The sequence below is a fragment of the Hemicordylus capensis genome, chromosome 6 (genome assembly GCF_027244095.1).
Source record: "Hemicordylus capensis ecotype Gifberg chromosome 6, rHemCap1.1.pri, whole genome shotgun sequence".
NCBI classification, from domain to species: domain Eukaryota; kingdom Metazoa; phylum Chordata; class Lepidosauria; order Squamata; family Cordylidae; genus Hemicordylus; species Hemicordylus capensis.
Window position 1 is genome coordinate 23183381 of NC_069662.1, and position 13582 is coordinate 23196962.

Consider the following 13582-nt stretch of genomic DNA (forward strand, 5'->3'; position numbering starts at 1 on the left):
CTTAACCAGATTGTGGTCTGTTCATGACAATGGGGAAATCAAAGGAGTCCCCACCCACAGAACAGCAACCTGATCAGAGTAAAAGACCAAATCAAGTGTGTGACCTGCAGTGTGTGTCGGTCCAGAGACCACTTGGGAAAGGCCCATAGTTGTCATGGATGCTATGAACTCTTGAGCTGCCCTGGACAAGTTGGTCCTGAAATGAACATTGAAGTCCCCCAGCACCAAAAGTCTGGGAGACGCCCAACGCAAGTTCTGCGACCAAGTCTGTCAGCTCAGTAAGGGATTCTGTTGGGCAATGGGGCAATCAGTACACCAACAGAAGTCCCAATCTATCCCTGGTCCCCAAACTTAAGTACATGCATTCAATATGGTCAGATATCCCAACAGGCACCCTTGTAAGGGAGATGTTATCCTTATAGACCACAGCCACTCTACCTCCCCGTCTACGTCCCCTCACCTGCTCCTCTACAGAATACCCTGGAGGGAGAAGCTGGGACCAGACTGGGCCACTAGCCTCCCTCAACCAAGTCTCGGTGATGCACACCAGGTCAACCCCTTCATCCGTAATCAAATCATGGATGGGTTTATTCTCGACTGACCTGGCATTGCAAGGGAGCAAGGTGAGGCTATGTGGGTTCGTGGCAGTGCTCCCTGAGGTCAAAGAGCTGGCAGGACAACGGGTTTAATGAGTTTTTTGTGGATAAAATATCATGTATTTGAGCCAGCTTGGATATAGACCCTACAATTACTGCAGTGTCTGAATCAGAGGTTCCAGCAACTCCATTTATGTGGTCAGGCTGGATCAGTTCCAGTTTGTGACTCCTCAGAATGTGGACAAGCTGCTTGGAGTGGTGCGGCCTACCACCTGTTCTCTTGACCCTTGCCCGACATAGCTTATACTATCTGGCAGGGAGGTTGTTGTAGAAGGCCTAGTAGAGATCGTAAATGCTTCTCTGAGGGAGGGCAGGATGCCTCCTTGCCTTAAGGAGGCAATTATTAGACCTCTTTTGAAGAAGCCTGTGTTGGATCCCTCAGAGTTAAGCAACTATAGGCCTGTCTCCAACCTGGTTGGGCAAGGTAATTAAGAGGGTGGTGGCCTCATAACCCCAGGCAGTCTTGGATGAAACTGATTATCTAGACCCGTTTCAGACTGGCTTTCGGGAAGGCTATGGGGTGGAGACTATCTTGGTTGGCCTGATGGATGATCTCCAATTGGGAATTGATGGAAGAAGTGTGACTCTTGCAGGGTGTTATCAGTATGCTGATGACACCCACATCTATTTCTCCATGTCATCAACAACAGGAGAAGGCACAACCTCCCTAAATGCCTGCCTGGAAGCGGTGATGGGCTGGATGAGAGATAACAAACTGAGACTGAATCCAGATAAGACTAAGGTACTTATTGTGTGTGGTTTGAACTCGGGAGATGATTTTGATCTGTCTGTTCTGGATGGGTCACACTTCCCCAGAAGGAACAGGTACACAGTCTAGGGGTCCTTCTGGATCCAAGCCTCTCCCTGGCGTCCCAGGTTGAGGCGGTGGCCAGAATTGCCTTCTATCAGCTTTGGTTGATATGCCAGCTGTGTCTGTTTCTTGAGATAAATGTCCTCAGAACAGTAGTACATCTGCTGGTCACCTCCAGACTTGACTGGAAATTGTGTCCACTCTCACCAACTGTGACCCGAGTATCTGCAGTTTGGTGATATATTTTTTAATTTGGGTGGGGTTATTAGATTTTATTTCTGGGGGTCAGGGGTGATTTTTGGGGGGGGTTGGGATGATTTTGTGGTGTTCAGCATGATTTTGGGGGGTTGGGATGATTTTGGGGGGTTGGGATGATTTGGGGGGGGTAATTTCTGGGCATCAGAGTATCATTTCCAGGGTTCAGGGGATCATTACCAGGAGTCAAGGGGCAGTTTTTTCTAATTTTTTAACCTTTTTGTTTTGGTCTTTTCCAACCACAATTTCCCTAACCCTGTTTCCCATGCATTGCTATACCTTATCAACTGCGAATTCACAAACCACAAGGGTTTCCAAGAATGGAACCTTCGTGGTTGGCAAGGCACAACTGTACTGCAATGCGCTCTATGTGGGGCTGCCTTTGTACGTAGTCCGGAAACTGCAGTTGGTCCAGAATGTGGCAGCCAGGTTGGTCTCTGGGTCATCTCAGAGAGACCATATCACTCCGATCTTAAAAGATCTACCCCGGCTGCCGATAAGTTTCAGGGCAAAATACAAGGTCTTGATTATAACCTATAAAGCCCTAAACAGCTTAGGTCCTGAGTATTTAAAAGAACGACTTCTTTGCTATGAACCACACCGCCCACTGAGATCATCCGGAGAGGTCTGTCTGCAGCTGCCACCGGCTCGTCTGGTCGCTGCTCGGGGACGGGCCTTCTCCGTTGCTACCCCGAGGCTTTGGCATGCACTCCCTGCTGAAATAAGAGCCCCCTCATCCAGGGGCAGAGCTAGGGGAGGGGGGACCCGTGTTCGCCCCTCTCTCCAGTGGCCCCTCAGAGTGAGGGAGATAATGAAGAAAATAGGGAGGGGTGGAGCTGGGGGTCCCTCAGGAGCTGGGAGCCCCGGGTTCGTTGCCCTGCTTCGCTCAATTATAGAGACACCTCTCCCCATCTCTTACAACTTTTTAAAAGGCAACCCAAACACATCTGTTTACCCAGGCTTTTAATTAGATACTGTTTTAATAGTTGGATGGTTTTTAATAGTTGTAATGTTGTTTTAAATTTTAAATTATTGTAATGTTTTAACCTTTTTTATTTGTTGTTTGGATTGTTTTGTTTTAAACCGCCCAGAGACATAAGAACAGCCCTGCTGGATCAGGCCCAAGGCCCGTCTAGTCCAGCATCCTGTTTCACACAATGGCCTTCCAGATGCCCTCACAGGCAAGAGGTATGGGCATGCCTCTCTCCTGCTGTTGCTGCATTTTGGGCGGTATACAAATATGTTAAACTAGTAATTTTTAGCCCGTTGTAATAACGGGCGCTAGCCTTAAGGGGAGCTACTGCCACCTCTTGCTGAGGCCGCGGCCGCCATCGGGGCTAGTCGCCCCGCCACCGCCTCACCCGCACTCTCGGTGGCGTCGCAGCCGCCGCCAACGGGGCCAGTCGCCCCACCGCGGCCACAACTACCTTTGGCCGAGGCCGCGGCTCCGCCGCCGCCTCGGCCACACTCTCCTCCTGCCGTTGGCGGCGGCCGCTTCTCCTTGGCCCGCCGCTTCTGCTCCTCCCGGCCCTCTCGCCGTAACGGCGGCGGCCGCCATCGGAGCCAGTCGCTCCGCCGCGGCCACCGCCTGGTCCAACATGGCCGCCCGTCTCTGGGCGGCCGTATCTTTTTCGCCCGATCTGGGCATGCGCTCTGCGCATGCCCAGATCGGGCGAAAAAGACACGGGCGGCACGGACGCACGCCCAAGGCTTTTATGGGTAAGGATAAATAAATAATAAATAAGGAAATGTCCCTCAGGGCTGATTTTGTGCAATGCTCTTTACTGGAGTTCTGGAGCCTTTCTGGACTAGGGCCCAGCCCTGGATCATCAGAATAAGAGTGATTCTAAACATGTGCGGAATACCACTAATTGGATACTTGTTTCTCACCACTGAGTGATGATAGCCAGCTTCAGTTAACTGATTGTGCAATTTCCAAGGAGGCTTCAGCTCTGGCACCACATTAAGCCCTGGTTATCCCCCCTGCCCCCCAGCACAGAAACAGGCTAGCAATAAAACCAAATCAGTCATTTTATAACTATTGTCTTCCCACTCCAGAGGACAGCAGTTCTGCTTCTCATTTGTGAATGACTCTCTACAGGTTGTTTCCCCCTGTTAAATCCAAATGTATGTGTACTCTTAAAGGGAGAAATGGGTTCTGTATCTTTCAGAATGGATGGGAGAGTTCATTTTGTGTTTCTCTTGTATAGCTTATAGTGGATTGTTCCAGTTAGTTATAACTTTCTGATACATCTTTATAATGAGATGCTCAGAGCTTACACAGACTTTTAAATCACCTGGAGACTAGTGATTGATTGGTATATAAGTGTAACAGACAAATGTATTATATATTTTGAAGAATAGGTTGGTTGGTGCAAAATAAAGTCATACTTCCTGATGACCTACAGATATGAATTTTTTCATACATAATCCTGCCACTGAAATTAGCTGAATGCACTACCTTTTGCACTGGAATATGCTTAATGAAAATCTAAATAATTTGGGGGGTATTTTTAAGAAGAAAATTTAAATATCATACTTCCCGGTTACCTTTAGATATCAAAATTTCCATCAACAATCCTGCCACTGAAATTAGCTGACTGCACTACTTCTACAACTAAACTATGGTGGAGAAAAAGTTAAAATAATTTTTCATATGTTTTAAAATAAATTCTGAATATATTCATATTTTAACTGTTGTTCTCAACAGATTTTTAACACTCAATAATCAGATCAAGTCCAAAATGACAACATGCCCAAGAGAAGCAGAAGATCTTTCTCAGATTCAAGTTTACTATGATTCAAATTTACCATATATAGTCATTACTCAAAAAAATAAAGTTTGAAGTTGAAATCCTATACATTTAAAACTGTTCTTTAACTTTCCTTTTGCAAGCACATTAATAAAACATTCCGTGGCATATACAGGTGGCCCTCAAATAGCAATTTCGCTCATTTGTGGGCCACCTCCCTATGCAGTTAGGGATTTATATAATTAGGGAGTTAGGGAATTTCGTTGTCACAGGGGGTAGTTTTGGTTATTCACTGTTTTCTACCCGACTCACTAAAGTGGTCTACAGCAGGGATTCTCAGCCTTGGCTCTCCGGATGTTATTGGACTTCAACTCCCATAATCCCCAGCCCCAATGGCCTTTAGTTGAGGATTATAGGAGTTGAGGTCCAACAACATCTGGGGAGGTTGAGAATCCCTGGTCTACAATTTAAATAGCCACCCTCCCCGCCCTTCTCAGTTGGTGTGCAAGGAGATTTAAAGAAGCAGCAGGAGAGAGGCTGCTCCATCCACTCTCCCCTCTTGCACCCCTTCTTTAAACCTCCCCACACACATCCACTGAGAAGCAGGGAGAGTGGCTATTTAAACTTTACACCTTCCTGGCTGGCACTTCCCAGCTGATGCACAGGCAGGGTTAAAGTTTAAATAGCCACTCTCCCCAGCAGACTACTCCATCCATTCTCGCCCCAAGAGTGGGTTGTTTATCTGAGGGACCAAACCCCATTTGAGGGATTAGATCAAGCACTCCAGTACTGCAGTTTCCACAAATGTTATCCACGCAGTATTAGAGGTCCTCCTGGATTTCATTTCTTGAACTTTTCTAGAAGTGTAATCACTGCAAGCTGACTTTGCCCATTCAACAACGGGCCTCACCTACTAGTAAATAAATAAATCTGTAGCTGACATTGGCAAAGTTGTGAATACGGAATGCAGCACTGCTGCTCTGCGAGTGATGCACGTTCTGAACTTGGCACAGATTGGATTTTGACACACAATCACAACTGAGGGTTCAAAAGACTGAACTATTATAAATCAAAATGCCAGTGGGCAAGCAGCCAGTGTGGCAACTGAATGCCAGAAGTAGGATCACACTTACCTCAACCTCTGGGATTTTATCAGGCACTGCTGCCTGCACATTTTGGGGGTTAACTTCAGAGTAATGAGGACTGGAAACTTAGAAACCAGAGGACACAGGAATTGGCCACCATGCTTTATTGATTCCCCCCCACCCCCCAAATCTCCACATTTGCTTTAACATCTTGCCTTTTCTTTTTAAAGATGTTCAGCATTCTCATGAGCTCACCGTCACCATTTTTCAGCCTCGTTTGCATGCTGATCTGGGCAGAATCAGACCATTGCTTATGTCATGTTTGCTGCTCTAATGTTTTCAACCACCATTCAAAAGGCCAGGAGGTTGGGGAGAAAGTCGGCCCAGCAATGCCTCCTTCACTGCATGGCTGAGGGGAGGCCTACAAACAACCGTCTCTCCGCTCAGTTATGGCCTTATCAGGAAATTTTAAACTGGCAACTGCTCTAACTCTGCACCATCCCTTGGGGAAAGGGTGTTCCCAGCCTCTGCCGCACTCAAGGCACCTTGATTTATTGTCATGTGTTTCACAGACACATGGAGAGGGATGTGTAGGCGGGCATGAGATTGCACAAGTGCGTGGTGTGCAAATCAGATCAGGTGTGTGCATCCGGTTATAGCTGTGCTTGTGATAGGAATTTGTTCACCTGGGCAGTATTTGTCCATGGTTGTTTCTGTGTTTTTGCCTATCAGAATTGTGTATTCTCTGTGCCAAAAAAACAACAACCCCAAATGCCACACACATACCCCGGAATAAGTTATACAGACTGAGCATCTATTGGCTTGTTTTCCATAATTTATTCTACAGCTAGCTTGAGAGAGGGGCAAGAAGCTGTGCAGATCTCTGAAGCCCCCATCCGCTTGAATTTATTCTCAGCCCTACCTACTAACCCATCCTGGCTTCTGAGATTTCACCAGGCACCACCCACACATTTTCAAAGTTAATATTGCAGCCATAGGGACTAGAAACATACTTAATAAAACTGGAAGGAAGCAGAGTTTCACGCCATTCTGTGTTTGCGTGGTGTGATCTCAGAAATGCGGAATAAACATAGCCTTAATATTGGTGTCTGAGTGTGTGACCCCAACCTATCACCCTACCATTCCTGACCCTTCTGGCTAGTCCTGTATGGGCTCCACATAGTTGGCAGGGTAGAGCCCCACGCGGCCACTGTCGGTCACCCCCTTGCACCAGCCTTGCTCGTCCTCATCTTCCACCTTGGTAAGCAGCTCCCCTGAGATGAGAAAAGAAAGAGAGGAAAAAATACTGTATACGTCAAGCGTTACCTAGACCAGGAGTGAGAGGCACCATAGTCCAATCAATCACACTGATAAAGGGGCATCTGCAGTATCATATATAAATGCATCTTGCTAGTTCTTAAACAACTTCAGTGGATGCCAGTCCACTTCATGTGAGTACTGTAAGATATTCCCCTTAGGGGATGGGCTGCTCTGGGAAGAGCATCTGTGTGCTTGCATGCAGAAGGTTCCAAGTTCCCTCCCTGGCAGCATCTCCAAGACAGGGCTGAGAGGGACTCCTGCCTGCAATCTTGGAGAAGCCGCTGCCAGTCTGTGTAGACAATACTGAGCTAGATAGGCCAATGGTCTGACTCAGTATAAAGCAGCTGCCTATGTTCCTACCTTTTAAAGTCCTCTACAGCTTGGAACTAGGGGACGTGAGGGACTGCCACCTGCTTCCAGAGGACCCTGCCCAAATGCTGAGGTCCTCTCCTGAGAGCCTTCTCTAGGTGTCCTTGCCTTCACACGGGAGTGGCCCTTTCATGAGGCAAGATGAGGCAGTTGCCTCAAGTGGCAGATTATTGGGCTGCCAAAAGGGCAGCTGTTGCCATCGGAGGAGCTCTTTGGGACCAATCTGATTTCTCATACACCAGGAGAGAAGCAGCTGCTGGCAACCTTCCCTTCTCCCTGCCCCCTGCACACTTTCAAAGCGTCCAAGGGTTGGTTTTGAAAGTAGGCTTGCAACAGAGACCTTGCACTCACTGAGTGTGGCGCTCTGGCTCCTCTGTGCTGCAGTTCCTTCCGGTTCGTTTAGCAAAGGTTGCAAGCCAATCCTTGGATGCCTTGCACAGCTTTGCAGGGATTGGCTGGGTTTGGCCCCAAGGAGGGCCTGCATCCTGGGAAGGTGCCTGTCTCCTCAATGCACGTGGGTGTAAGGAAGGGCTAGGGCTAGCCTCCTACCATGTCAGGAAGGCCATTACAGGGCTGGCCCCCATTAAGGGCGTGGTGGGGCAAAGCAGCATTTTGTGACTCACCTCAGGTGCCGCAAGACCTTGGGCCTGCCTTCAGAGGTGAGGCAGGTGGCAAGTGAAGAAAGGGCTCTCTCCACTGTGGCTAGTGTTGAGTCAAAAGTACTCTTGAGAGAATTTTTGCTCAACATTTGGGGCAGTTGTGGAAGGCAAAAGGGGCCCCTAAACTTCTCTCCCCTCAGCTTACAATTCTTCACTGCTGTCTTTTTTCTGGTGATAACAGTAGCTCTCCTCCTGATGGCCGAGAGGTGCCATCCCCCCAACCCACCCCACCCCAGGAAGCCCATTCAGAATGGAGCTAAGTGATAACACAGCATTCTTCTGACGGCGGTTTCTGGCAAACCAAAATGGCAGCCACCGGAAGGAGATCTCTGACTGCCACTAAATTGGTCCCACCTGAAAAATCATCAGCATGGTCCAAATTTCGCCACCTGCAGACTGGGCAGGAAAATTGCGGTCGGTGCGGAAAGGATTTCAGCTCAGCCGTAGCTGAGATGCTCTGCGTAGTTGGGGTGCAGTGGTCATGGCCACGTAGCCTCGCTCCCGTTTCTCTCCATCAGCACTGCATTCGAGCCTGGCTGGGAGCTTTTCCTTCTTTCCCTCCCAAGGCAGAAGAAGGAGCTCCCAGCCAGGCTGGGACACAGTGCTGACTGAAGAGAGATGGGAATGGGGTCCGAGCACTCTGTTCCCGCCACGCCCCCTGCATGTGATGTCGATGTGAGGGAACGGCCAATACCGAGAGGAGGCTTCATTCAGGCTCCCTCCCACTCCTCCCCAGACAGCCAGTGCAGCACCAGCTGGGCAGGAGAGCGGTGTGCCTCACGCTCCTAGCCGGCGAGCACTTCATTCGCCGGCTGAGTGCGGGACAGGGCAAGGGGGTGCTGTAGTGTGTGTCCCCCCCCCGACCTCGGTGGCCCAGGAATACTTGAGTAAGATAAACATTTATATACTGCTTTTCAACAAGTTTCCAAAGAGGTTTACATAGATATAAATAAATTAAATGGCTCCCTGTCCCCAAAAGGCTCACAATCTAAAAAAGAAACATAAGAGAGACACCAGCAGCAGCCACTGGAGGGACGTTGTGCTGGGGATGGATAGGGCCAGTTGCTCTCCCCCTGCGCAGTAAAGAGAATCACCACTTTTAAAAGGTGCCTCTTTGCTCAGTTAGCCCGCTTGGCCTTTTATAATGTTGGTTAGCTCTTTTGTAATGCATAGCATAGCATAGTCTTTATTTCGGTCTTTGACCAGCATACTTTTGTAATGCTGTTTTATCCAACCTGGCTGCTTTAAGTAACTCTTTGCGTTACTCAAGGCACTGGTAGGCCTTTGGCCCTTGCGGCAGGGATGATGGGAGTTGTAGTTAAGAAACAACCGGGGACCCAAGTGTGAGAACCCCTGCTGCAGAGGAGGGTGTGGCAGGGCAATGTCGATGAAGTGGGGAAGAAGAGGAAGAAGAGGTCAGAACCCAGAAGCACCAGCACCCCAGGTCCTCTGCAGAATTCGAAACAGGTGGATACCAGAAAGCTTTTGCCTCCTTGCACCAGGCTCTGCTATGCAACCCCTTTTGTACATATTTTGTTTAAAAAGTGGTATATCATCAACATTCTTATTAATCATCATCATCATCATCATCATCATCATCATCATCATCAGAGAAGGCTGCCTTTAGAAGGATGCATTGGAGCAGAGGGATTGGGACGGCACTCACCTGCCTTGAAGCTAAGCTCATCCGCCTCTTGGCCAATATAGTCGTACACAGCACGGACCCGCTGGCCTGACACGGAAACAGGCACTGGCTTTGCACTGTAGGAGGGGGTAGGAATGTGAGCAGAACTACAGGCAAGCTCCACCCCGCCCCACATTACTATTTATATATCCTGCCTTGTCTACAATGGTGGCATACATGGTCCCATTCCTCCCATTTTGTGGGGTGGAGCCCTGGGTCAGCTGTAGAGCATCTGCTTTGCAGGCAGAAGGTCCCAGGTTCAATCCCTGGCGTCTCCAGGTAGGGCTGGGAAAGACTCCTGCCTGGAACCTTGGAGAGCTGCTGACAGTCAGCCTAGATAATACTGAGCTAAACGGACAGGGGCGGAGCCACCATTGAGCGAACGGTTCAAAGAACCTGGGCCGCCAACCCCAGGGGCCACGCCTCACAGCCCCAGACACATCCCTGGTGTCTGATGTCAGACACGGGGGGCGTAGTTTTGCCCCAATGTGGCCCCGTTTGGGACTGAAATTCGCCCATGCCTCATTGGCAGCACGGCCGGAGTGACTCTCAGATGGGGAGAGCCACCCCTGGCCTCACTGCCAATGCAGCGGGGCCGATCTCCCTCCCAAACGGGGTCACGTGGTCCGGTTTGGGAGCAAGACCACACCCCTGCGCCTGATGTCAGATGCAGGGGCATGGCTAGCCGGCCCCCTAAGTCTGAGGTCAGACGTGGGGGGCGGGGCCAGGGCCCGCGGTGGCGGCCAAACATGGGCCACCATCAGCCTCCCTCCGCTCCTGTAAATGGACCAATCGTCTAGCTCAGTATAAGGCAGCTTCCTATATAATGAGGTCTCTAACCTCACAACAACAGTCCTGTGGGGTAGGTTAGGCTGAGAATGACTGGCCCCAAATCACTGAGCTTCATGGCTAAGTAGTGATCTCCAAAGCCACAGTCTGGCACTCTAATCACTGCAGCACACTGACTGTCACCACTTTGTTATTTCCCCCACCTTTGAAACGCAAATTGTAGACTCCTTGTGTTTCATATTAGGCTTTTAACATGTTTTACAACATAGTGTGCATTAATGACCATATGGGCATTTTACTCAAGAGCTGATGCAATGTAGGCCTAATGATCTGTGAGTGCCTTTTTTGGATTCTAGCCCACCGCATATTCACTAGCTGATCCTTAAGCAAGTCGCTACTTTTTCTTTATAATCAGCGCTCCCATCCACAAATATCCGCAAGATGGGGATGAGAGTAATACTGATCTGCCTTACTGGACAGTTTTAAAGATTGCTGAGAGAATGTATGTGACATGGTATTTTGAACATTTGAAATGAGCTATACTGTATAAGTGCTTCATATGCATAACAACTAATAGATACACCAAGCGTGGCTGCGCCCTCTAGTGCTTGTATAGGGTAAAGCATGCTCATTTCAAACTTGTTTTTCTGCTGTTACTAGGGCGCTTTCCAGATTAGACCCTGCAACGGGGACACGACGTATCTCTGAAGTGCGTATCTTCCACACTTCCTGTGTTGTGACATCACGGTCCCTACGCCGGCAGCAGGGTGCCATTCACATTTCCAATGCCTTTTTTCCAAATTTAATCATTGTGATATAGTGCTATAATGTTGTGTATCCGGCATTAAAAAGTTGTTGTTCTTTCAGGTTGTTAGTTTTCGGGAGACTGCTCCCCCTGCTGGGCACTTTGCTATTTACGTTTTGAATGCAATTTGCCTGAATTGAAGCGTTTTGCCACGGTTGAGCGGCTAATCTGGAAAGCGCCCTGGTAACAGCAGAAAAACAAACATGAAACTAAGGCACACTGCCACCACCAAGAAAAGCTTTCCCTAGAAACCTTAATGGGCTCCACCCATGTACAAGGAAGCCCATCAGAGGGTCATACCTGCCAACATGTCCCTATTTTCCTCATTCTCCTGAATGGGAAAATAGGGACACATTGGCAGATATGGAAGGTACTCTGCAGAGGGTCCTCTCAAACCTAGAGCCCCTGCACCCATTTCAATCCCTAGCCTCATGGCTGCCTTCAGGAATTTTTCCTTGATGGGGCGGGGGCAAAGTATAGCCACATAAATATGTATAATATGAAAGCACTGGCTCCCAGTCCGTTTCCAGGCCCAATTCAAAGTGCTCATTTTAACCTTTAAAGCCCTAAATGGCTTGGGACCAAGTTACCCGAGAGAGTGCCTTGCCTCAGATGTCCCTACCCGAACCTTAAGATCTTCTTCGGAGGCCCTCCTCCGGGTGCCCCTGCCAAATGAGGTGAGGCGTGTGGCTGCCAGGGAGAGGGCCTTTTCGGTGGTTGCACCCCATTTATGGGATAGCCTCCCCAGTGAGGTTTGCCTGGTTTCATCACTTTGTTCTTTTATTCGCCCGGTAAAGACTTTTGTGTTCACCAAAGCCTTTTAAATTTTGGTTTTCAGATATGATCTGATTTTTACCTAATTTTAAAATGAGTTTTTAAGCTGCTTTGTATTGTATTGTGTGTTTTCTTTTCACCTTTTTTTTTTGGTCTGTTGTGATTTAATGTGTTATGTCAGGGTTTCTTAACCTTGGCCCCCCAGATGTTGTTGGACTACAACTCCCATCATCCTCAGCCACAAAGGCCATGTCTGCGGATGATGGGAATTGTAGTCCAACAACATCTGGGAGTCCAAGGTTAAGAAACCCTGTTGTGAGCCACCCACAGAACAATTTGTTATGGGTCAACTAACAAATAAAGTTTATTATTATTATTAAAGCAACTGCTGCTCTACATTAATCCCCCGTGAATCCAAGAGGGGGCAAGTAGCCCACTCCCCCCACCCATGTGGCCCATGCCAACCTTTGCACCCATTTCAAAATTTAAACAGAAGTTAGGAAATCTGTTCATGGATTTCCCAAGTCACGTCTGTTTCAGCCCTCAGGTTATTTGTGCCATAAGAGAACGATGTTAACATGGCATAGCATATGGTAAGAGAGCTATTTTTACAGTAAATGTCTTCTAGTGAACCTCGCTTTCATATTCTCATTTCAAATCAATTTAAGCTTCATGTGTCAAAAAACAAAAGCAAAAAACCAGCCTCCAGCGTGGACAGCCTGATGTGCTTTAAAGGACCAGACAGGACCAGCCATGTTCCAAGGCCAGACAAAGATGACCCACAGCGAAAAGAAAAGTGATCTCTCAAAGAAGCTTTTTGTGAACAGTTGCTTAAAGCAGGGCTTAATTTGAGTCAGGACTCCAATACCAGAGCTCAGTGCTGGAACACATGAAGTAATGATAGAAAAAATGAGGTTTCTGAGTTTGTGCAGAGTGCCCCCATATATCACAATGTATTTCACAAGGAAGTCGAACATAGTGCAGGAGTGAGCAGACTTAAGGCTTCTGGGAGCTACTTATTGGTTTTTCCAGAGCTTTGGGAGATACCAGCATGAAATAGCAGTTTGGGGAGGTGGAGCCAGTTACAAAATGGCAATTTTACAAACATTTACGTCAGCAGAATAAGGGATTTTAACATCAAACCCCCTGAATCCCAGAAGAATATTGCCGCAGGACAGGAGGGAAGCAAGAGAAGAGAAGCTTGGGAGTGCTCCTGGACCCAAAGCTCTCCCTGGTTTCTCAGGTTGAGGCAGTGGCCAGGAGCACTTTTTATCAGCTTTGGCTGATACGTCAGCTACGTCCATTTCTAGAGGCGAATGACCTTAAAACAGTGGTACATATGCTGGTAACCTACAGGCTTGACTACTGTAATGTGCTCTACGTGGGGCTGCCTTTGTACATAGTCTAGAAACTACAATTGGTACAGAATGCAGCAGCCATTTTGATCTCTGGGTCAACATGAAGGGACCATATAACACCAGTTTTGAAAGAACTGCACTGGCTGCCGATATGTTTCCAGGTGAAATACTTTCAGGGGGGTTGCCATAGCAGCCCTATAGCTCTGGAGAGCTTTATCCATGTTCACTCAGCCTCTAGCCCCTTCCTCTCTTTCTACTTGGGAG

At 48.3% G+C, this 13582-nt stretch overlaps 1 protein-coding gene across 4 annotated transcripts in view; it reads right to left on the reverse strand.

Annotated features, from left to right (window-relative positions):
• Positions 1-6377: 6377 nt before the first annotated feature.
• The window catches only part of LOC128330682 (protein kinase C and casein kinase substrate in neurons protein 2-like), a 38898-nt gene continuing 31693 nt past the window's right edge, over positions 6378-13582 (reverse strand). For all 4 annotated transcript variants that reach the window (XM_053263878.1, XM_053263879.1, XM_053263876.1 and 1 more), the window contains exons 9-10: positions 9575-9669; positions 6378-6834 (exon numbers count right to left, since the gene is read on the reverse strand). In XM_053263878.1, the coding sequence (XP_053119853.1) occupies positions 6719-6834; positions 9575-9669 (211 nt within the window). In that variant the 3' untranslated portion in view covers positions 6378-6718. The remainder of the gene's footprint in view (positions 6835-9574; positions 9670-13582) is intronic.